Here is a 26162-nt window from a genome sequence, read left to right as displayed (position 1 = left end):
GAGATGACACAACTTAATTTTGAAAGGTGATCTCCCCAAATTCAGAAACTTACTACATTTTTTGAAAAGCCAACTCTAAAAAGATTCAAAGTTTCCTATAGAATAATGACTGAAAACTGAAGACATTCAGTGCCATGGGGTTAGTTATGACACTTTTTTTCTCAGAATGAAGAATGTGAGACAAAACGTCTATAGGAATGTAGAATATATGTAAGAATATTATGTTTCTCAAATGAGCTGCCAAGAGGGTCAGAGTCCTCAACTATTAAAAAAATCTCTGAAATTAAACTGAAAGTGCCGTCATCTATATATATGTAATACTAATCACATATATCTTCATATGTATATTTATACATATTACATATGTCTATATATATTTACACATATATTTATATGTATTCACACATATATTTGTATATTTACCCATATATTTGTGTATATATTTATATATATTCACATATATATGTCTATATATATTTACACATATATTTATATGTATTCACACATATATTTGTATGTATATTTACACATATATTTGTGTATATATTTATATATATTCACATATATATGTCTATATATATTTACACATATATATTATGCACGAACCATTTGAGAACCGTTTGAGAAAAGAACATTTGAGAATCATTTTAACCGAGAAAATCAGACCCAATGAAGCAGAGAAATAAAAAGGGACGGAACTGCCAAATGTATGGTAATTCTTGTGCTGTACTTTTACAACTCTTATCTAGAGTATTTGGAGATGAGAAAACGTGGGTTATTATTTTTTAAGATGTTACGACTGTGCAGCCTGCCCCTCACACCCGTGGCAAGAGAGGGTGAAGAATGCCAAGGGACAAAGACGATCCCGCCCTCCACAGGGGTGTCTAACACCAATGATACATAAAGAGCAATAGAATAGGGATAAAAAGAAACTAAAAGATTTTAACAGTGGAAGGAATAAAAGATAACTTGTACTAATTTTTTAGAAAAATATGATCTACGTAATCTCAAAACGAGGGTTAAATCTATCACACCCAAAATATAACCCAAAATGTAACAGGGTCATTGCAAGTTAATTCCTGGGACGAATCTGATGATAACACTCTGTTCCTTTACTAACACACTTTTTTTCAGCCGCATCAAGGAAGGGCTAGGAAAGGAAATTAGAACTAGGCCTCACCAATCACAGCAGGATCAGAGGTGACACAAAGTCCTAGAAATTGACCTTAAAATACTTCCAGTAAAATTGTGGGGTTGTGGGTCCCCTGGCCATACAAGCATACCCACCGAACCCTTCCTTGGGTCTGATTTCAACCCAGAGCACAGAAGCCCTGCCACTGGTATGTGTTCATTCTGAGCGGCCTAATTCGACTTCATTCTGCTTGGGCTTCAGTCCAACTGGCAGATGTCCTTGTAGAAGCTTGATCTCAGACACTTTCCCTTTCTAATTTTTTGGCACCATTGCCTCTACTGCATGGGATATCATCTCTGAAACTTTATCTTGGGTTCCCCAGGTTTGGCTTGATTTTTGTTGCTTCGGTTTTCTCTTAAATCTTCCTGCCCCAAAGAGGTTCATGTGAAATACTAAATCATTGATTAATTCCTAGGAATTAGCCAATGACTTGCCTGCAAATTTCCAACTATTCCTTGCCTTCTCCCTACCTCCCTCCAAAATGAGTAGCCTCAGAAGCAAAAATGCAAACACAAGGTAATCTTTGTGAACGCTGTACAAATGCACCATTTTCTCTTACAGGTTGGCCTTTATAGAATGAAATGCCAGAGCTTTGATATTTATTATCTGAAATAGGTTTAACATTTGGAGAAATGTGTTCAAACACATAACCTTGGAAAGAAAAGCAAGCTGATGGAACAGAGAACAGGGGTAGGCAGAAAACAATTTTGCTGTGGAGAGGCAGTTAGAAAATTGAGTCCTTTTGAGCATAAAGAGCTCTTAGGTGAGGTAAAAGTAAAATACAAATCAATTTTCAACTCTTCATGAGGGCCACTAGATATCAATTTTAAATATACATGACCACAATATCAATAATGACGAAATCTTATGTTTTATTTAATACTTTGGCCAGACCAGCCCCTTTGAAGGGGTCACTAGTTTAGGAAAGAAGAACAACAAACCATCATTCACTTTCCTGCAGGTTCATCTTTTCTTAATTATTTCTATTGGTCCTGCTTTACTCTTTCTGCAAACTAAGGGGTGGGGGGTTTCTATATTCGATCAGCAATGTCTGGTTCTTATCCAAATATTCCACCTAATAAGGATGTAAGTTCTCATGGACTGGACAACCACTCTGCAACATTCCTGAGAATTGAATAATATAATAATCTTGAAAGTCAGCAGAGTGGATTATCCACTTTTTTTTTTTTTTTCTGGACATGAACTTGTGACCTTAACAGTAGCACTGCAAAAAAAAAAGCAAATGTGCTAAGCACTTTGCCAGAGTAACCTTCCATGTAGACTTTTCATCTTAAATACACACGACTGAAAACAACTACAATTTTTGGAAAATTATGTACAAACCCAATACTTCTTTTGATTACATATAAATACAAATTAGCTATTTTTCCTAAAAAGTGGTTATAATAGTAAATAAATACAAAATAAATCTGACCATTATACTTCATGTGCTGGGGTTGAACCCATATAAAATGTACAACTAAATACATTTTAAAATCTTTAAGGAATAATTCTCTGATTAAAATATTTGTTTTCCCAACTTCTTTTCGTAGATATAAATATATTTTCAAAATAGCTGTTTTTTTTTTCTCCATTCCATTCCATAAATAAAGTCTTCATTGGGAAATATTAAAGTGTCAACTTGATTTTTTTTTTTTTTGCTTTTTTCTAAAATATATATATATATATATATTTATTTATTTTATTTTATTTTGCTGTGCTAACGACACCCACAACCCTCGACAACCATGTCCTGATAGTTCTTTAATACCACCTTTTCATTCTCGTCAAGGTACAGCATGGAGATGGCACTGAGTTCTGTTGGGACACAGCACGCCTTGGGAATCTTAGAGTTAACTGAGTTGACCAGCGTCTGGACGATGGCGTGGTTTGTGGAGTTCAGGTGATCAGCCAGGGGGAAAGGGCACTCCCCGTGGCAGTAAAAGGCATGATACCCCGGGGGGGCGACGATCCAGTCATTCCACCCCACGTCACTGAAGTCCACGTACAAAGGGTGTCTCTTACAACTGGACTTGAGGCGTTTCCGCTGTTTGTGTTTTGCCTGACGCTTTTCTCTTTGGTGGAGAGGGTGTCCTTTCCCATCGTGGCCAAAAGTGACCAGCAAAGGCCTTCTCTGTGACCAGCTGTGCTTGTCTTGGTGCAAAGACCTGCTAATCCGCACGTGCCTCTTGGAGACCCCGTGGCTGTCCTCTGGGTGGGCCACCTCCACCACAAACCCGTGGTTGGCGAGCCCCTGCGCTGTCCACCTCATCACGGCAGGGGTGACATCAAAGCTCTCCCACCTGCTGGCATTCTGAGTCACCAACCTGGTGTCCAGAAGTCTGGTCACAGGGAACTTGGAGTTGGCTGTGGCAGGTTTTATAATTTCATAAATATTAATTCGGTGATGGAAACTGCTATTGTTTTCCAAAGTTTCCTGCATCTGTTCCCGAAAGACCTGAAGTTCTGCTGAGGTGATAAACTCCTCAGTGGGGATAGAAGTTAAATTAAAGAAGAATCTACGGGTTGTTTTTCCACTTATTTCTGGCAATTCTTCCAAAGATTCTAATTTAATGGAAAAAAGTAGAAAAAAGGAAAAATCATTCAGTAAGGCAAGTATGACAATTTGATTCTATATAAGGATTTATATACATCACTTCAGGGTTTGATTTAACACATGTAAAAATCTGCAGCCAGAAAGTTAAAATTTGCCCTTTAGATAAAGAAATGATCCTCCCTTTTCTATACATTTATGTCAATATACACACCATGAAACAAAATTTCACAATTCACTGTTACGTGTTTAATCTAATACGTGAATACTGCTTCCAGGTGGCTATAATGATGGGGGAAATGGTGAAGCATTTCTTTGGAATTCACAGACTTTAGGGCAAAAAAAAAAAAAAGTCAGCACTATAGTTAATAGAGGTCTAATGAGTGAGGATTTGAGGAAATTATTGCATTTCTTAAAAAGAAAAAGGCTTTAATGTCAATCCCTTAAGCAGTATTCTAAAACATTACTCTGCAATTTAGATGATTTACAAATCTCGATATACAGATTTCAGTTTCCTAATTAAAGACTCTGAAACTCAACATCAACGATGACATTTTGCAAAGTACACCCTACTATTTTACTCAAAAGTCCAGAGACAAAGGCATTTACAGGGATCTACTTCTTTGGAAACGTAAGGGTGGTACTAGGACACTGTAGTAATTAAGGCTGGATGATTTCAAGAGAAATAACTTCCCAACTTTGTCTCTTCTCTCACCTCTTTATGACCTCAAAAGCAAAATCTCATTGCAGATGCTTTTGGGAAAAAAAAAATAATTCTCTTCTGTTTGTAATTCCTTTATCTTTAAAAAAAAATAAACCATATTAAAATTATACACCTACCCAATAATAGGCTACAGGATACAGATAAATCTCTCCCAAATGTATAAAAATCTACAGAAATGTCATTATTGACATTCATGATGTAAGGGATAATCTAATTACAGAATAATCATTTTATATCTATTATCATTATTTTAAAATAGTCATTCAAGTGAGCTATTCATAAAAGTTCTTCCTGATTTAAAATTCCAGAATTTCAATTTTAAGGAGTACTGCTTGTCAAGCAAACAATAAAATATAACATAGCACCTTGAATGTATAGTCTGCAAATCATCAAAGGTGCACATTATTATTAAATTGATAGTAAACAGCACTAGAATTTGGGATATTTGGGTTTACTTTCTTCTAGCTTTATCACATCCTGTTATTTCACTGTCAACAAATTTTACCTGCTTCATTCAGGATCCAACCTGAGTGCTAACAAAATCTATTTGGCCCTGCCATCACCATAAGAGGAAACCATATTTTCATTAATTTTCTGGTTGTATTTCTCCTGAACCAAACGGCTATTCATTGTTCACAAAATTTAGACATTTTAGCAAAGGATAATCACTTCAGATCGCTCACTCAAAGATTCTACCTGTGTAAACCTTCATCATCAAAGCAACAGTCATCACTGCAAGCTAAGGTCAACAGGGGTGGTTTATACCAAATTATGGAGGAATGCTTTAATGGGACGTTTCTCAAACTTCAACCTCTGTGCAAAACACCTATAGGACACCTTAACTGTTCAAATGCAGATTCTGATTCAGTGGGTAAGTCTGGGGTAGGGCCTGAGATGCAGCATTTCTAGCAGCTCCGAGGTGAGGTAATGCTGGAAGCTGGTGAACTGCCCTTCGAGGCTAAAGGTTTTAAAGAACGTTTTTCACATGCAAGTATAAATTGCCAGGAACTTTTTTTTTTTTTTGCGGTACGCGGGCCTCTCACTGTTGTGGCCTCTCCCGTTGCGGAGCACAGACTCCGGACGCGCAGGCTCAGTGGCCATGGCTCACGGGCCCAGCCGCTCCGCGGCATGTGGGATCTTCCCGGACCGGGGCACGAACCCGTGTCCCCTGCATCGGCAGGCAGACTCTCAACCACTGCGCCACCAGGGAAGCCCCAGGAACATATTTTAAAGTGCCTTTTTGTTAAATAATATAGAAATGAATAGAAGAACCATTAGCGTTGGCCAAGGAGTAAGACTTGAGGCCAGGGGTGAGCAGCCAGACTCAGAACAGAAAGATCTAAATCGCCTCTCCTTGGACAGGGAGACCATCAGGCCAAGAAGGGAGTCCCCCACTGTCCCCTCAAGCCTGCTAACCGGTACCCGTACGGATACCTTTGGGGAGCCGCTCTAAACCCCGCTGCTGGCTAATGGTACTTCTGGCCAGGCACTATTTTTAAAATAATCCTCCCACCAATCAACCAGAGCTCTCCTCTGTGGCTCCGACAAGTATCAAGGGTTGTGTTTAGCCCCTTCTTTCCTTTCCTCCCTGCAATTCAGGAGCCCTCTGATGTTTTCCCTGAAGGCATTCTTTCAGCAGAGAAGCCACCAGCTACCAGAGAAAAGAAGAGTGACCTAAAAATCTGCACACCCATCAGACGCAATGACACAAAGCCAAGGCCTGGACCCGGGCAACTGACTTCGCTGCTCCCGGCACACCTAAAAGCGCTTTCTCTTCTTTTAAGGAGAGGAAGGAACGGCACATTATCCAGGGCCTTTGGGGAACAGCTGTATTAACAAAGGTGCCCAGAGAAATCATACACACACACACACACACACACACACACACACACACACACACACACACACAGACACACACAGACACACACAGCCAGGAGGAGGATGAAGGAACAATCTCCCAGGTAAGCACGAGAGACAAGTAAATGAAGTAAAGAGGATGGGTATAAAAGGGGCATTAAATAGAACAATAACCCTCCAAAAGACTAATATGAGACTGAATTATACAAAACTACCACCATTCAACTGGATTTAACCTATAAAAAAGCAGTTTCATGTGCTTCAAAATCTCATTGGAGGTAAGTGGCCAAAAGGATAATCACTTAGCAAAGGAAAAAATTACACTATTAAACATTAACAAGTAATGTGAAGATCCCTCTCCAACTGTGCAGTTTCATCTCAGTCAGCCTAATCCCTGAAGGACCACTATCCCTCCTTAATACAAAGGCCTCCATGACAAGATCCCTGACTGCAGACTCTGGTCACAGAGATAAGTCAGAAAGTCATAGGAACCCCCAAACCCAGGAAAACAACTGACCAAGGTTAGGGCACCTACTACCCTCTCCTTTGATCTTCAAGGGAACATGAAATTTTTCTAGAAGGCAGAAAAAAATCTGAACGTTTTGAAATGAAGTAAAGAATCTGCAAATCACCACAACAAGCCTAGGGATTCTGAAAATATGGAGTATTTACCTAAGTAGGTAATGTATGCTTTTCTGGAGGTATATACAATTATTAATTCTCTGTAAATAACCCTTATTGAATAAGCTGCACTTGCCAAGGGATCTGAGGATTCCAGCCTATCTTAGACATGGGTTCTTGAACCTCTAAGTTCTTATCCAAATAGATGGAGCTATGGCTACAAAAATGTGGGAAAGTAAAGAAAAATAAGGCAACAATGACATTTGACCTCTCCTCCAAAAAGTGAAGTTCTAACTTAATCATCTACGCTGTCAATTATTCACCTACATTCAAAAAGACAAGACTGAATTCCCTCAGCTAGCCTAGGTCCACTTTGGCCTCCTCTTCCCTAGACCAGGGGAGAATAGGACATAAAGAAACAAGTCATCACGATAATGACAGCAGGTGTGCTGAATGGTTGTTTGTGCCAGGTCTGGCACTAAGAACTTTATATGAATTACCTTATGACAAATCAGTTAGAGAGGAACTGTTACTGGCTCCATTTTGTAAATGAAATAGTTGGAGCTCAGAGAGGTTATGTGATTTTCCTAAGGTCACAGAGCTAGTAAACTAAGAACATAGCTATGAACTTGAGTCTACTGCAGCTCCCAAGTTTCTGGCCACTAGACGGCACCATCTAACATAGGGGAGGAGTCAAAAACTCAAGCAAAAGTCAAAACCATTAGAGGCAGATTTATATTTAACACAGTGATAACGGTAGGGCATGTTCTGTCCCAGTTAAAGGGATAGAAATGGTGGAAGAAGCAGACAGAACAGAAAAGTAAAGCAGAGAGGTAAAGTGGCAGGAGCCACTGGGACATACAGATCTTGTGTGGAACCACTGATATTTTGTGACTGCCTGTTTGTCCTACAGTATGACGAGGACAAGTTTTGATGGGTTTTAGCAAAAAGTGAGTTGTCATTACATTTTGAGAATTTTGCAACACTCTTTAGACAAAAAATGTCCATTAAGAAAACAACAATAAAAACCTGGGAATGTTCTAGTAAATCAGTAAGGTTGGAAATCACTGCCCTGAAATAAAATGAAAGTAGTGGAGAATAATAAATAAAATTTTCCAAAATATAAAATAATGGTTAGAGAATTGATGTATCAAGGAGAAAAACAACGATAAAATACAAAAGGTTAAAATGAATCAGTTAAAAAAACAAAGACAACAAAGGAGATGGCAGCTAAAAGAAAGAGCATGGTCGTTGTCACCAACCCTGATTTGGCCTCTACCCACTCTCTTAGCTCCAACACCTTTGGAATGATCCAGGGCCCTCTTATTGTTGCTTATTTGGTGAAACACACAAAGGGAAAGTCTTAAAAAGACAAAATAGCTCAATGAGGAGGGATCAAGGGGGAACAGAGAGGAACCACTAAAAACGAGGCAAAATGGAAAACATAAGTGCAAGAACTATCTCTGGGCACCAAAGCCTCAATCTCTATGAGCATTTCCAAATAGAATGCCTGTTCTACCTAAAGGGGGCCTTTCACAATCACAATGAAATACCTGGGGACACTAGGGAAGCACCCCAAGTGAGCACTGGTTTGGGGGGGTGTATGTGTCCAAATCCTTTGGTTGCACTGGGAATTTGTGATACCAGTGCTCCATCAAAGAGCAGTGGTTGTTTCTTGAACTTTCCTTTTAAATGAATATTTTCAAGAAAATTACATTTGTGGGAACGGGGTTAATCTCTATTTCAAAGCTTCAGTCATAGAGGCAAATAATTCAGTTATTTTGGGCAAAAAGAGAACTGTGTCCTTCAGAGTCTGGAGAGCGAGCGCGTGGTCCTTCCATATTCCAATCTGACAGGAAAGAATGAAGATTTTTTGCAAGGCCAATCAAGTCAACCAATTTCAATGTGTTTTTAACTACAAGCAAAACACAAAACACTGTTTCCAGTTGAAGAAGTGATTTTTCTATCCTCAGTGGCAGTTCCGAAGCACTTTTTAACAACTTTGAAAAAAGAAAAATTTTCCAGCGCTTGGGCTCTCCCGAATAAAAGCCACTGGAGAAAGGACTAGACAAAGCTTAATAGGAGAAATGACAACTGATAATTTCTGTGTCAGATCACCTATGATGTAGACCCATTATCTTCACACATCGGTTGAAAGAATGCCATCATGATACTTCTTGTCTTGTATTTCGCCAAATAACCCAGATCCCACCCGCAAATAAAACCAACAGGTAATTCTCGTAATCAGGTCCTTTACCAAAAAAACATCCACAAAGGCTCTAGGAACCAAATTCTGCTCTTAAACCTGCAGCCTTAATCACATGGTTTATTAAAAGATTTTTTAGTGCCATGCATGGATGTTTTATAAAGAAGAATATTTACAAAAACCAAATTCTGGTTTACGTAAAAATGAAACGGTCTTCAAAAAAGGGCAATTTGTAGCCTAATGATTATATGCTAGTCTTAAGAAGAAAAGGAATGGGTTTGTTGAAATTTGGGGCAAACATTACATAGCTTTTTTTTTATTATCTGATTTCATAAAGATCTGAAGTTATTATTGCAACTTGATTTTAAGCAAGTTGGTAACTTCTGCACTATTTGGTGCATAACATTTACACGTTTAAAGACATAAATTCTGACTTATAAACTCAAGCAGGCTCTTTAAGTTAAAATTATACACTCCAATAAGTTCTAGACTGTTTAGTTTTGGTCGAGCCACTTCCAGAGGAAGGAGAAATATGCAGACTTCACTGATGGAATCCTCATGCAACTGAACGTTTTTAGGTGTCAAATGCCTTAAATGATCTATCTTCCTTTAAAGTTCTAAGAGACACACACAGTGCCTTCTTGGCCTTAAAAATAAAGTTCAGAATGGTTTCCATGCTATATCTCCAGGAGAGGTGGCTGAAATAGCAATTCTTATTACTTTTCTATCCAGAGAAACAATTCTAATCAGCAGCAGCTGGGAATGATGAGCTGGATCTATAATCTCCCCAAGGTGGTGATGACAGAATGTACAGGAACAAGAACATTTCTGCATGACAACAGACAACTTCTGCTTTCAGTGGATGAATCCTGAAGGAGTAAAATGAGATCTTATTTCCTTTCAAATATGATTTCTGCTAGCAGACAGCACCTCACTTAGAAATGTGCTGAAAAATGAATTGATTTTTCAATTCATGTCCCCTTCACTATGTATAGCTGCCTTGATGAAGTCCCTTTTGTTATGTGACCGGCCTTTAGGACCCCTTCCCACTATTGACTGTTCTCACAAGTATAAGTTCTCCTTCACACTGGCAGAAAATGCCTGGCTGTGACACTACTGATTTGTTTATATCAGAGGGTAGATTTCCACTTGAAATTGACCACCTCAGCAAGGCAAGGCAAGAAAACCAGAACAATATCCCAGTTCCCTGATATCCTACAAGTGGCTTCTCTGTGATATACATCTTTGGACCATTCTCTAGAACTTGAACGAACCTGAGCTCATTTAGAATGTGTTAAGCCAAAGGAGCATTTAAAAGTGTAGAAAAAGAATTGAAGTGGAAAATATTTTTGACCAATTGCCCTAAGAACTTGGGTACAACAGATCTCACTAGCTGCTCTAAGACATTTCAAATCCACTAAATGCCTTTCTGATGAAACAAGTATAAACATCCTACCTTAAAAGAACCACATCCAGTATCATAAAAGAAAAAAAAAACCCACATTTCAGTGCACATGAAGGAAAACAGGCAGTTGCTGCAAAAGCTTTTATCTGAAGGCTAGCCTTGTCTCTACTCCGGAGTTCATCTCAGATTTAAGCACAAGACAAGAAAGTCTTTGTGGAAACAATAAGATTGATTGTGGAATTGATCTCCCACGAGGATTAGATAGGGATTTGAAATCTTCCAAATCAGGTCCAGATCTACTGTAAATTAGAAAGACATTGGAGTCCTGGGCTTTGATTTTTCAATACTATCTCTGAAAATTCTGCCCTTGGCTCTGTCATGCTTGAAACCCCGGCTTAAGCAAGAGAAGCAGATTTATAGAGCAAAGGCTTCCAAACAGACCTAAAGAGATCCCAATCTGCCCCCCTCCTCATTCTTCTACTATGGAATTCTTGCACGTTTAGCTGACTAGGGGCAAGCCTTTTGCCCTCATCTTCCCCATCACTTGATTTCTCTCCAGTTCCTGGAGGAGGAGTCGCTCTTCTGGCTGCAAGCCAGGAAAAGGGTGCAGATTTACCAAAGGGGAATCCCTGGCTCTCCCGCCACACAGGCAGTGAGTGAATGTCAGGTTCGTAAAGGTTCTTACAGAGGCAAACATGGAAACGTCTGCAGCGCCCCGGCCAAGCTGCCCTTCCAGGGACGCCTGCTGTCTGCCCACTGTGGGGCGCTTGGATGGACGACTCCCCGCCCCCGTCTCCGCCCCCGCGCCCCGGCTCCAAGCCTCACCTTCGTGGTGGAAGCTGCGCACGGTGTTGGCGAGGCTGGCTGCCCTCTCCAGCCGGTGGTCCGGGGCGGGCGCGCCAGGCTGGCCCGAGTGCCGGCGGTACAGGTCCAGCATGTAGGGGGGCACCACGGCACCCCTGCTGGGGGTGGGTCTCTGCTTCAGGCCGAACATGCTAAGCAACCGCAACTCGAACTCACTCAGGACGTCGTCCGAGGGCTGGGACGAAGACCGGCCAGCAGACACCGCGAACTTCCTCCGGCCCAGCTCGGGAATGAGGCCGGCCGCAACGCCCAGGAGGACCTGGGGAAGCAGCAACGCTAGAAGACAGCGGGTCCCGGCCACCATGGTCGACCTGAGGACAGGGCCGACGTGAGTCACGGAGTTCTCCGCCCAGCCCTCCCCCCTTCCGCCCCCGCGGTCCCGGCTCCCGCTCGGTCCCCTTGCTTCCTCCTCCAGGGTGCCCACCCGGCTGACAACACTCGCGGAGACACTTCAGAGGAGCTGAAGCTCAAACGTTTAGGAGAATGGAAGACCCTTAGTTCCTGAGCCAGATGGATTTCACCCTCCCATTCCATTCTCAATCCGTCTGACAAAATTTGACCCCCACCCCCCACCCCGCGTCAGTGACTGTCACCTTTTCTTTCTGTGACACGCTGACAGCCTGTGCAGGGAACCTGGGGAAACCACCGTTTGGTCTCACACCCCTCCGTCCCCTAAACTAACCCAATCACACAGCGCTCGCTGGCATATAAACACAAATGGTGCATGTGACTTCCTTAGAGGCACTGTATAGAACTTCCTGATACACACACACGGTCTATAACTTCCAGAGCCAGTAAACTCAGGGGCACAACTTCCGAAGTCACTTGCAACCTGTGGCCCACGTCTCTAACCTCAGAGGTGTCAGGGCAGGCCACTCCATCCCCGAACCCCCTCCCCCCAATGCAGTCAAGATACGCAGGTATCTTCATAGGATTACGTAGATGGCTAATATCTATTAATTCCCGTGTCAGCACAAGGTGGCACGAGAGAACTGCCCCCTCGCATTCCTGGAAACAAACAGGGAGAATCCCAACTTCTAATATTTTCCCAAATGGGACGCAGCTCTGAGTACAGAGCGCAGGTCTCCCGGAGAAACTTGAAAAAGTCAGAAGGGATCGCCACGGCAAGGTGTACAGGTTGGCAGCTAACGGGTGAAATCCAGGGGCCACCCTCTCCAAGGGATTTCTTTGCCTTAAAAATAAAATCATCTAAGTGTTAACAGCCCTAATAAAATGCCGAAAAGAAGGGAGGGAGGAGGGGCGGAAAAGTGCGAGCCGGGAGTGCAAAGCCGACGGTCGCCCGGCGGCGGTAGGATGGGGGCATCCCCGCAGGAGCTCGGCTGCACGTGGACCTGCTCTGTTTACGTCCGGCCCAACCTGGCCCCGGGAGGGGCTCATCCGCCGGGGCCCCACGCCCACCCACAGCCCCGGCCTCGGCCCACGTTGTCTACCTTTAGGAGACCGCAGACCGTCTAAGAAGCACGCGGGGACACGTCCATTGAAAGAGCCTCCACATGGAAAAAGCTCTGGCTGAAGGACCTGGCGCAGGGACCGGGTTCCCTTCCTTCGCCTCCTCCTTCTCCTCCCGGGTGCCGGCCGGGCAGTCTCTCTCCGCACGCAGGGAAAGGCGTCTCGGGTCGGGCCCAGCGGTGGAGTGGAGGGGCGGCGGGGTTCGCAGGCGGCGAGGCTGGGTCCGCTGGGGCAGAGGCACCGGCGCGAAGTGGGGAGCGCAAGTTACTCTCCCTGCAAGTTCAAGAAGTCTCCAGCCAAGTGCTGACACACAACAACAGCGAGCAGGGGGAGGAGTGCGGAGCAGGGAAGGGAAGGGAGAAAGGAAAAGCTGGTGCTGTCGTCGTCCTTAGGAACCAGAGCCCGCGGGACGCGTGGCCCCGCGGGGGGCTGGCTCCGGGACTGTGGGGGCGAGGGTCGGGCGCTCGGCGCTAGCTCTGCCGGGGCCCATGGCTCGGGCCAGCCATCCTGGGAGACGCCGGGTCCGGGGAAGGGCGCAGCGGCGATCTTGGTGCCGGGAGAGTTGCCCCCCCGCATCACTCTGCCTTCCTCCAGTGCACCCCCATTAGCGCTAGCCAGTTGAAACCACCGCGGCTCCGGCGCTCCGGCGTCCTCGGGCGCATTCTCCAGAGAGTCGAGCCGAGTTTCGGGCTGCCGAAGCGGGTGGCTGCGCTCTCCCCTCGCTCTCCTCGCCCCCGGGCCAAGCCGCTGTGCCCTTTGTGGCCAGCCTGGGGTACGATCACACCTCGGCCGGCACGTCCCAGGCCCCCGAGCAACGGCGGGAGGTGATCGGCATCGCGGCGCTCGGGCTCGGCTCCCGGCTCCCCGGCGCTCTGCACGCCGGTCTTAGGCTCCGGCTTGGCCCGGGCAGCCGAGGCCACGGCGCAGCGGCGCGCACGGCCGGGTGCTCCAACCCGCGCAGGGTCTGCGGGCGCGGGTGCCTCGGAGCCCGCAGTAATCCGCAAGGCGCTAGCGCCTAGGTCGTCCGTGTGGGCGGCGGAGCCTGTGGCGGCCGATGTCCGGCGGCGGCTGCCAATCCCCGGCCGGGTGTGGGAAGCAGAGCGGCGGGCGCAGCGCGAGCCGGGCGCAGCGCGGCGCGGCGGGGCGAGGACTCCGGCGGCGACGGCGGCGGCGGCGGCGGCGCCGTGGCGCGGCGCTCGCGGCTTTTAAAGGGGACGCCGCCCGCCGTCTCCCTCCCGGACGAGGCCGAACACCTCCCCCTCGGTGGCGCGGCTCGCCGGGGATCCCCGAGCGGGCGGGAGCAGCGAGCAGGGGTGTGGACGGCGCACCGGGACAGCCGCGGCGGGGTGGGGCCGAGGGCGGGGACTCGCGGCCGCAGAGGGGGCGCTCGCGCCTTCAGCCCCTGCCCTCAGAGGGGAGATCCGTGGGAGCGGCGGCCCCTGGCTGGGGCTCCGGGAGCGAAATCCCGGACGAATGCTGGGTCGGGCCTTATTTCCCCTCCCGGCCCGTTATTCAACTTTCAGTTTGAAGATGTTCAATAATAGTCGATTAAAAGAAGAACTCAACCAAGTTACAAGGCATCTTGGCATAGGCTTGGGGTACACACTTCTGTGTTTCCCCGGGGTGGGAGGAGAATTAAAACAAAACTAGAGATTGGACATTGAGTGTTACTTAAACTTTAACACAGAGAGATGTATTCATTTACATATGTAAATGTATTTATATAAATGTGCACTATTACTCCAATAAGTATATATGTAATACACAAATATTCATATATGTAAATATGTACTAACGAAACCACACATTTCTGTAAACTTATGTCTATGTGAAATGGATGTCCTGCTATACGTGACATGTGCATTGTGGACTCTGTTTACGTCCACGTGTGTGTGTGTGTGTGTGTGTGTGTGTGTGTGTGTTTGTGTGTGTGTGTGAGAGAGAGAGAGAGAGAGAGAGAGAAGAGAGGATGAGAGGGATTTTATTTCTTCTTACGGTAGCAATCACTTCATACCTTGTGATATTTATCTTGCCCAGCTCAGAGGCAACTCAGAGGAAGGTAAAATAACGCACAGTGTGAGCCAAGCAGACAGGACAATTCTGGTCTGAGACCTTAGAACCTTCTGCCCCACCCACTTACACCAGGCCCCAGCAGCTGATCTGTGACATGTGGTCAAGTGACTTGTCTTCCTCAGCTGAGAGAGTCCCCAAATCTGCTGCACCACAAATTTCAAGGCTAAGGCTTTCAATCCTTTCCAGGATTCCAGGACCCCCCATGCACAGCTCAACAAGTTTACCCAAAGGGAGAAAAGTTTTGGAAAAGACCAGATGGGCAAAATCAAGTTCTCTTGCACAGACCCTTCAGCCTGCAGAGCAGAAAGAGAAAAGCCTGAAGCAGGAACTCATAACAATCTATTATCCATGTGTATTATTTTTTCAGTCGGAAAGCTAAAATAATTCTAGGTTCCGCTCACGTAAATCGGATTAGTAACTCACAGAGGGGAATTAGGCACTCGCTGTTTCTGCAAGTATAAAGGTCAAATAAGGTATTTATGAGGAAGACTGCCTACTAGGAAAATAAATGGGGGGGGGGGGAAATGAGGGACAAAATATTCAGGAACATGGTACTATTTTTCCCTGAAAATGCACTATGGAAGCTGTTTGCCACTCTGAATCATTGGACACCAAACAAGTTGGCAAGAGAACATGTTCTCTTCACAGACACTTTAAGTCAGAAAGTGTTTATTGTGCTTCTGAAACAATTTCCTTCCCTATCAAGTTTAATTGAGGAGTTAACAATAGTTTCTGTCATCAGTGAGATTTAAAAAACAAAACAAAACTTATATGAAACCTAAATCAGTGTGTAGCTTTTAAAGAGGAGGAGAAAGCTGACAGCTATTGAATGTGCCTCAAGTAAGGATGAAAAATAAATCTTTGGTGTTGACATCAAGGATGTCTCACAGCTGCAGGCTTTCATAACTTGGGAGCCTTGTCAGTCTGTGAAATAATCTTTGATCATCAAGAATCGGAGGGAGAGTTGGCACTTCTGGACACTCTATCCCATTTCAGTGTTGCCCATCACAGAACCTCTTGTGTGTGATATGTGATTACCCAGGGGCTGCTGAATGCCCTGCCCAAGCATAACTTCCTAAATGTTGGCCCTATTTCTCTTAAGATCCAGGCTCTCTGGCTGTTTTTTAGAGATGGCTGCCCTCTTGTGGTGGAAATGAGTTTGAACGCTTGGGAGAAAGAAGTCAATAAAGAAAGAAGTAAATATGTAAGTAAATAAATAATCTGAAAAGACTGATTTGGGGTGCGAAGTACAGGATGATCGAACCTACCCATTTTCTAGGCATTAGGAGTAGTTTGAAACAATAAATTTAAATGGAGATGACCTCTTTTTATTCTCTTTGTGCACAGCTACCTTCCCACCTGCAACTCAGAATGCAGGGTTATTACTTTGAGGTGACAGTGTCTATTTCCCTTGAAAATATCACTTGCTGCTAGCCATGGTCCATGCTACCTTCTTCAAAGGTTTATTGCAAGTTTTTCAGCCCATAAGGTGAGAGTCATTCTTTCTGGGTGTATCAAATTTAGTGTATGTGCCAGATGTGGGGAGTGGTGAAAGTTGGGGTCAAGGGTCATTTGGGGAAGGTGATGGTAGCTGAAAATTCAGCTCCCTCAAAGGGGACACACAAGTTATGTAAAAAAGCAAAGCCGGGCTTCCCTGGTGGTGCAGTGGTTGAGAGTCCGCCTGCCGATGCAGGGGACACGGGTTCATGTCCCGGTCCGGGAGAGATCCCACATGCCGCGGAGCGGCTGGGCCCGTGAGCCATGGCCACTGAGCCTGCGCGTCCGGAGTCTGTGCTCCGCAACGGGAGAGGCCACAACAGTGAGAGGCCCACGTACCGCAAAAAAAAAAAAAAAAAAAAAAAAAAAAAGCAAAGCCTACCAGGTTAGGATTCTATATAAAGGAGGTTGCTGCTATTCCCTTCCAGTCACTTATTGCCAGTTTTTCAAGAGATACCAGAAATCGCATTTGATTGAATGTGGACATGACCTGGGATGAAATTAAGTGCTTGAACAGTCATACTTTGGCAACTTTTCCTTTAGCAGTTCAGCCCAGATGATGTTTAATTTTATTGCATCCTGCAGCTATTAGCATTCACCATTGTTCTTTCAGACCTACCATTATGCAAATTAACATTAAAATAATGACTCTCATATATTGTAAAGGTCACAGCAGGCATGAAATGATCCATCTACCTTGTAATTGTTATTCCACTGAAACCTACAACAACTCCTCAGGGAAACCTCTAGGCTTGTTAGCATACCTGTCACCTTGTAACTAGTGTGACACTTAACAGCAATTCCACTTACTTCACCTGGATGAAGTTCTTTCACAGGAACCAAGAGCCACAGCAAAGAGCAGCATGTGATCAATCAAACTTTTAACTTTTACCTATGTGATGTATAATTAGATGTGGTGGAAGGATGGGTGGGGTAAAGTGACTTATTTGCCAACTAGTAGGCCTAGTATTCTGAGTCTGGGTTATTCCTTTCAGGCAAATACTGACTACTCCTTAAAAATTTAGAGACAATAAACTTTATGCATTTAACTAGATTGTATTGTATTGTAGGATACGCATAGTAGGTGCTCTATACACATGTTGCTTATGGCCCAAGACATAGTTGGGTGACTTACATTTTAATTCTGGTTTGGATGGCTGAATTTAAAATGGCCACCTCTTGGCCTCGTCTATTAATCGGGGTAAATAGATATGTTCTACCTGCCTCAGATGGCATGATAAAGGTCAAATGCTTAGCATGTGTGGACTTGGAGAAGTAAAAACTGCCATACAAACACAAGGTTTCGATTGCTACTTACTCTATCTATCTTTAAATGTATTTCTTGGCCTTCTGCCTGAAATTTTATGGCCTGATTTTGAGATAGACTTCGTATGCTTTTCTTCTTCTTTTTCTTTTCTAACAGTTTTTATCATCAGAAAGTTTACCACTGAGGTTGATTAAGCCAATAACAAATTCTGATAGTCTCAGCTCCCTCATGAATAATATGTAGAGATTAACTGCTTATCTCCTCACAGAGCTGTAGTGAAAAATAAGTGAGAATACATGTGTCAAGACAACAAAATTTGCCCAATTTGAATTACTACACACATGCAATTTAATATCAGTGGTTCTTGGAAGATTCGTTTTGTTTCATGTTATTTTCTTTTGTACTTGGCAGACAGCAAAAATCAATGTTAAATGAGCACACGCTTCTGAAAAATAATTATAAGCTTCCTAATATGTTGTTTTAGATATCCATTAAATATTATTTTATTATATTCATATCAATATATTTGCATATCTTGTCAATGATATTAAAATCTGTGTTAATTATATTGTGGAGAGTCAATGATAATATTTCTCTTTACATATCCAGTCTGCAAATATGCTTGAGCAGCTATTATGGCCATGGAACTGTCCACTTTGGGCCCAGAAAATACAAAGATACAAAATCTCTGCCCATAATGCATTTAGAATTCAGCAGAAGAGATGGTGTTGCAGGAAGTGGGACCCCTTCCAGGGCCCGGGAGTGGGATCTTGTCTAACACTCGGAAATGAATTGTCTGAGGAGACACTTGTGCTGACAAAGCAAGAGATTTTATTGGGAAGGGGCGCCCAGGGGCGGAGAGCAGCAGGGGAAGTGAAACCAGGAGGACTGCTCTGCCATGTGGTTTGCAGTCTCAGGTTTTATGGTGATGAGATTAGTTTTTGGTTTGTCTCTTGTCTGTTGTTCTGACTCAGGGTCCCTCCTGGTGGCACATGCATGGCTCAGCCAACATGGATTCCAGAGAGAATGATAATGAGAAATATTATCTTTGACTCTTCATAACGTAATTAACACAGGAGGTTGGTAGGACATACGGACTTGCGTCTCCTTTTGACTTTCCTGAATTCTTCCAGTTTGTGGTGGCTTATTAGTTCCCTGTTCCTTACCAGGACCTCCTATTGTAAAATAACTCGTGAAAATGGTTACTGTGGTGCCTGGCCAGGGTGGGCAGTTTCAGTCAGTGTTTCCCCTAACAATGGGACATGTTTGCAGGTAAATGAATATAAGACATATGAAGTAAGAACTTTAATAAGAGAAGTGAGAAACAATTTCTATAGGTTTAATGGAGAGCAATCTCATTTCTGAAAAGTGGACTCACTAAATTCATAGACATGAGAGAACTTGAGAGAAAAATTCAGGGTGTGTAAAATTTCAGTAGGATCAGTAGGTGTCTTTATGAATGAAAGCATTAGCAGCAGCAGAATTTCCACCAACACCTTTAGTTACTGAGTTTCATGTACTAGATGCTTTCCACTTATTTTTTCATTTAATCATCACAAGACCCTTGCTCAGTGGGTATTATTACGCCCATCTTACAGATAAAGAAACTGCCTAGAGAGGTTAAGACAGTTTCCCAAGGTCACACAGGTAGCAAGGAGCACAGTCAGTAGTTTGTTCTAGAACTCATGTTTTTGTTTGTTTGGATTTTCTTCCCCCATCATGCCAACAGTCTCTAGATTCTAGACAGTAGAAGCAACCCAAAGGCAAGACATCAGGTGGGAAAATGTCGGATTGTGTTCTGTGGAGCATGGCTGGTAGTTTAGATTTGGAGGTGGGTTTGGATAGGATACTAGGAGGTAAGTTTATTCTTTAGGTAGGATCCCAGCATGAAAGTAATAGTAATAACATTCTTTAAAAAAGAATTTAACAAAGTTTAACAAAGGGACATTTACTCAAGGTGTGGGGAGAGTTGAGGAAAAATAACCAGGGATAGTGAAGTACTCTGGCCCTACATTAGGAATCCAAACCAGAGGCTTTACCAACCTTAAGTCTACAGGGGCACAGGAGGGACAGTTACTAGCTCCCTGAGATGGCTGTAGCTAAAGAGAAGCCATTGGCAGAAGTTGGGGGCAGTGGGGAGCTCTGGTAGGGTGTCAGCTGGCAAGAAGCTGGCAGGGAGAATAAGTATCTCAAGATCTCTTTCCTCCTACTCTCTGAACAATCTTGATATATTCTATTGACCTAATTTGCCCAGAAGGACAAGGGTATTAGTTAGCTATTGCTGTGTAACAGATTGCCACAAACTTAGTGGCTTCATGCCCATTTCTTATCTCATGTGAGTCAGCAATCCAGAGCAATTTAGCTGGTTCTCTACCAAGGATCTCACAAGGCTACAGTCAAGATGGTGGCCAGGACTGCAGCCTCATTTAAGGCTCAGGGTACTCATTTAAGCTTATGGGGTTGTTGGCAGAATTCATGACCTTGCAGCAGCAGAACTCACTCATGATCATCAATGCCAGCAGGAGAAATCTCTGACTACTAGACTGTCTTCTAAAAGAGATCAACGTGTACACACTGCTATATTTAAAATGGATAACCAACGAGGACCTACTGTATAGCACAGGGAACTCTGCTCAATGTTATGTGGCAGGCTGGATGGAAGGGGAGTTTGGGGGAGAATGGATACATGTATATGTATGGCTGAGTTCCTTTGCTGTGCACCTGAAACTATCACAACATTTTTAATCGGCTGTACTCCAATATAAAATAAAAAGTAAAAAAAAAAAAAAAAAAAAAAACACTTACCTGATTATACTAGGCCTACCCAGCATAATCTCCCCATTGATTAGCTCAAATTAAATTGCTTAGGGACCTTAATTACATCTGCAAAAATCCCATCACTCTTTGCCATACAACATAACCTAATAAGGGGAGTAATATCCCTCCATTATATCCGTACATCCAGATCATACTCAAGGGGAGGGGATCCTGTAGAGGCTGGGAATGTCAGTCCATGCAGCCATAGAGATCAGCCTCTCAGGCACAGAACAAGGTGAAGAGTGGATCTGGGTACCGATATTTAGTATATTTTGAAACATAAGCACACTTCAGGACCTCAAGACTCTTGAGTGCTAGTCTAAGAAGTTTGAACTCTATCCCATGTAAATGGATCACTGTGAGATGATTTTACCAGAGGAGTGCTCTCGTTGGAGGTGCATGTTAGGAAAACCAATGTCATATTTGGTGGAGTATAGTGGTAGGAGTAGAGAGTACAGACAGAGACTGGAGATGAAGGAACTGGATAGTAGCTTCTGTAATTATACACTCAGGTGGTAATGGGGGCCTGAAGTCCACATGAAGAACAAAACAATGTCGTTGGGTAGGGGAAGAATCAACAATATCTATAGGGTTAGGAGCCCAGGTGACAAAAACCTAGTGGTGCCCTTAACAGATAGGAGTGTGTGCAGAAGCCAGATGGGAGATGCAGGGGTGGTTCTTTTTGGAATTACCTATGAGGCTCTGGTCAAATATCCTCGTGGAAGTCTAGAGCAGGTGGGCCTGGAATTCAGGAAAAGGATTAGGTGCATTGCAGATTTCTGAGCTAAGGCTTAACCATTTGGAGAGGAAAAGATTGACAAGGAAGGGCATAGATGTAGAAGGAAAAGTTTCAGAGAAGTGAAAAACAGACAATAGTAATTTGTCTTAGAATTCATCAGAGAAGAACTTTCAGAAGAGGAATCATGTCCACAGTCCTAATGCTTGTGAGGTCTGGGGGACAACTGAGAGACTGAGAATTAACAAGAGCTCCTTGGCGATGTTTCTAGATGACAGGTATAGAAGAAGAGTGAAGTGGGGAGGGGGCTGCATGGAACTGAGGTAGGAGTACTGAGGAGGTTGAGTAAATGAGTGAAAGAGAAGGATTTAGCAGTATGTGAAAAGTATCTCCAAATAGTTCATGAAATAGTAGAAGTTCTCTGGGAGGCTTATCAAAATCAATAACAAGTTTGTATAATTGGCTTTGTTGGAGTTTTGTGTGGTCATTTGCTTTTTACAAGAAGGAATCTCCTAGTGGAATAGTGTATTTTAACATTGTAATTAATACCTAGAGCTTCTTCGTCTACTTAAAACTTTATTTGCATATTTCTTTCACAGTTTCTGGGAGTACAGGAAGCCTGAGAAACCTGGCACAGTTATCACTGAACTGTCAGTCATGTTCATCTCTCCACCGCAAATCCTTTTCATCTTGGTTACCTAGGAGTTCAGTAAGAGAATTTTGCAAAGGCAAAAGGGGTTTGAGGGCTGTGACTTTAGAATTATGATAAAATTCATTTTGCTATGAATAGTAGCAATCCAAGAGAATCACTCTGACTGGTGACTCTTAAGGGATATTCTCATGCTGGGCATATTTCTCAATTGTCTTAATTAGACACGAAAGATTTTGCTTCCTGCCCTAACTACTGCAGAACTTGTTTGCTGAGCAAATAATGTGGGGTATATGTGGCTAAGAGATTTTGGAAAATCATATCATATTATTTCATCCTCTCATATTTACAATGACCACTCAGTGTCACCAAAGACCAAATGCAGCCCACATGTCAATGCCCTGACCACACCAGTACACACCTGATTGCCAATTTCCCCCATTTGGTGGAGTTTGCTTTGCCCACATGTGCTGCTGGTCAGATGTGCTAGGGAGTTAATACCTCCCAGGAACAGCCCTCAATCAATGACCAATGGGACTTAGTGAGTGAGTACCTCACCTCCCTCACATCTCTGGGAGGGATAACTCTGGGATGCATGGTGATCTGAACTCCCACAGCCCCTGTCACCCCCAGTGTAACTGGCTTGATAATGTATCCTTTACTGGCCTTCCCTTTCCCTCCTCACTTCCCCATTTCCCTAATTGTGTTTTCTCCACCTTCATGTAAACTACCTGTACTAAAACCCTTGTCTTAGTGTCAGCTTCTAGAGGAACTTCAAATAAACCCTGGGTATTCTACTGACCTAAGATAGCACCTCAGATTCAGATTGCACTATGTCAAGAATGAAATAAAATGGTTAGCTTTAGCAACCTACCTCCTGCATTTTGTTCAATGACTTTTACTTTTATTCATTCAATGACTTTTACTTTTCCAGACTGCTAAGTTTCTGGGGCTACAAAGATGAATACAGTGAATTATGCAAATTGATCAAATAGAAGCTTACACAAGGTCCAGAATGTTAACTAATAATAGAGTTACCACCTTCCCTTATAGGTCAGAGGTTTGCTGGGAGGACATAATACTTGAGTTAAATCATGAAAACTGAGCAGGTGTTGAGCAGATAGGAAAGGGGGAAGGGAATTCCAGACAGGAGGAACAGTAGGGGTAAAGGCAGGAAAGCATAAAACATCAAGATGCATTAGAGAAATGGTTGACAATTTACTGTGGCTGGACAGAAGAGGAGAGAGAGGTGCCAGCACTTTGCTGGGCAAAGGAATTTGGACTTTTCCCCATAGAATCTACTTTGAGAAAAGGCTTTTTGGTAGAAGGGAGCATGATGCCTTGGAGAAGCGCCAGACTGATGATGCTATTTTTTCTTCTGAGCAAATTAAAAGGTTGTTATAATTATTTAAGCAAGAAATGGGGCGTCCTTGAACTCAGCAGATGCATGGGGTGAAGGAGAAAGCTATAGGAGATTGAAAAGATAAGATCTGATGGCACTTAACTGCCCACAAGGAATGAAAAAGGAGATGTAGAAAGTGTAGGAAGGGCTCAACTTACATGAGAAAATTCTTGATAAAACTCATGTGGCTTCCAGGATCCAAAATTTCAATTTTAAACTAACAATGATTATGTCCTTAAGATTCAACTATCAGTGATTGTGTTCTTAAGCTTATTCCCTCAAGGTCATTCATGCCAGTAAGTATATATCCAGCAGTAAACTAAGTCTACTTACAGTGTGAAACTAGTAATTTTAAGTTATTAGTGTGCCATTTTGTGTGTGAACAATTAATAAAAGACCAATTGGCATGCATGAAGTAGCTAAAAGATGGGCAATATTTGGTCTAATCCAGGGTAGAAAAAGTTATAAGACAATTAAGGAAAACAGCCATCATTACATTCCATGCCTTGAAAATTAATGTTAACAGTAGTCCTCCTCCTCTTCTAACAATTAATTTTTGCTAACTCAGCAAATTACTGTTTAAGCATCTTATTAGGCAAGTAAACAGAAAATGCATACAGAAAAGATGGGGACTTAGGTGACTTAGTTATTTTAATATGCAGATGAATGGACCTATCATATGTATTGTTTCAAAAGTGAACTCAAAATGCAATTTTACATTTTACTTATTTATACATTACATATAATTATAAGAAAATGTCTCTGACCATAATTTAATCTATTTTTGAAAATTTTAAGTTTGCTTAGTTTTTTATAATGAAAACCTCAGTACCATAATACTTGATAATGACCAAGTATTATCCTTGTACCAGCTGTTAATCTAAAAATAATATATAGAAATTGCATCATATTTGTCTTAACCATTTGAGACACTATGGAGTGGGTGTTGCAAAGAGAGAAGAATAAAAGGGAGGTAGGAAGAAAAGAAGGAAGGGAGAGAAGGAAGGAGGGAGGGAGGGGGTAAGAAATTAGTTCTACCTGCTATTCATTCATTTGTCATGAAAGTAGTATAAAGGAGTAAAGATCTCTGGTTGTTTGAGTGTTCTTGTTATTTGAATTCAGGGTAAATTTAAGTTTGCTTGACTTTAGCTAAAGAGTTAATACAGTGTCCCAAAGTGCCAAACATAGAATCAGACAGAACCAGAACTATTTGGCTATTTTCAGTATAAGTGTATTTTCTATAATTTATTTCATTTATGTATACTGAATGATTTTCATTATGGCACTACCAAGAGATGTCTGAATTGCAACCCCATATGTCCTCCTTCATTTTCAACAATCAACAAATGAAGCACTTTTAGATAGGAAGAAACTTTCAGATCAGCTGACTCTTGCTTTATGTCCTATGTCAGTAATTAAAAATCAAAACTGGATGCTTTTCCCATTTTGTCAATTTGGCTTCTACCTTTCAGTTAAGCCACAATGGAAGTTGAATGGTACCAGCTCTTCAGTTGTCTTTCTGTTTTTGAAATAACTTGAGTAAGGTGAACGGATCTTAAAAATGAATGACTAATTAATTCTTTCATGAAATCCTGCTTTAATGAACACTTTCAGAAGTGTATTCTAAGTTGCTTTTCCTTTTCTGCTTCATACTATTTTCAGAGCTCTGTGGTCTCTCCTCCAAGTCCACATACTAGGAAAGCCTCCAGGGATATCTGTTTTTAATGGAGTTTAAAGATTTCACTTCGGAGGAGAACTAGGGGAAGAAGCCATTGTCTTGCCATATGGACCAGGTTACCATCAGGGGAGAAAGAGAATACCAAGAGCCAATGATAGCCTTGTTTAACCCCCAGATCACTCCTTACACTATAAACTGAAAGCATTGCTCCCAGTTTACAAAATATCTGAATACTTTACGGAATTCACTTTCTTTTTAACATAAGAGAAGTTTATAACCTATTAAAAATTGAATAATGATGATGCCACATTTTATTTTAAATAATATTTTAAAGCATTTTTAATAGAGAAAAGCAGAGAAAGAAATTTATGATGACTCATGATTCTGTTACCCAGATAACTCCTGTTAACTTAAAAAATGATCCACATGTATATAAAAAAATTAAACATTACCAAAATGCATAAAATGAAAAGAAAGGTCTCCCTCCTCCTTTTCTACCCCAAAATGACTTTTCTAAAGGTAACCAGTGTTAATGGATGCATATGTAATCTTATGGCAATCAAGACATTACACATATACATACACATTTGCACGTATGCATGTATGTGTATTTGTGTGAAAACATTTTGCACAAAGGACTGATATCCTACACACTGATATCCACATCTTTTGATTTTTAAAATACATATATCATGGAGATATATGTATATATAAGACAGAGCACACAGATCTGTCTTACTATAAAGGTAGTATTATTGCCATGATCTCTTTAATCTGCCCCTCCTGATATTTTAGATATTTTCAGGGTTTGTTTTGTTTTGTTTGCTCTTATAAGAATGTTTTAATAAGAAATTCATGTAAAAGTTGGCAAGTATATTCAAAGGGTACATTTCCAACAATAAATTTTCTCGGTCAGAATATGTTTATTAAAAAAAAAATTGAAAGAGTATAGCTGAACTGTCCTTCAAAAAAGTATATACTGATTTATTCTACCATCAACAGAATCCTTGTGAATCTTGTGTGTCATCAAATGTTGGTAAAATGATTAGGTACAAACACTATATTACAATTTCTATTTCTTATTATGCATGGTTGAAAGTCTTACCTTATGCTACTGGCTATTATATTTCAATTTTTGGTCACACTCTTT

At 42.4% G+C, this 26162-nt stretch overlaps 1 protein-coding gene across 1 annotated transcript; it reads right to left on the bottom strand.

The window, feature by feature from the left end:
* Positions 1-2040: 2040 nt before the first annotated feature.
* BMP2 (bone morphogenetic protein 2) lies at positions 2041-14271 on the bottom strand. The gene is made up of 3 exons (XM_079944979.1): positions 12875-14271; positions 11385-11734; positions 2041-3757 (listed from the first exon to the last, which is right to left on the bottom strand). The coding sequence occupies exons 2-3, from the start codon at positions 11725-11727 to the stop codon at positions 2913-2915; spliced, it is 1188 nt and encodes a 395-aa protein (XP_079801105.1). The 5' UTR covers positions 11728-11734; positions 12875-14271; the 3' UTR covers positions 2041-2912.
* Positions 14272-26162: the final 11891 nt, after the last annotated feature.

Source organism: Stenella coeruleoalba (genome assembly GCF_951394435.1).
Source record: "Stenella coeruleoalba genome assembly, chromosome: 15".
In the NCBI taxonomy this organism is placed as follows: domain Eukaryota; kingdom Metazoa; phylum Chordata; class Mammalia; order Artiodactyla; family Delphinidae; genus Stenella; species Stenella coeruleoalba.
This window is presented reverse-complemented; position numbering and strand designations above follow the sequence as displayed.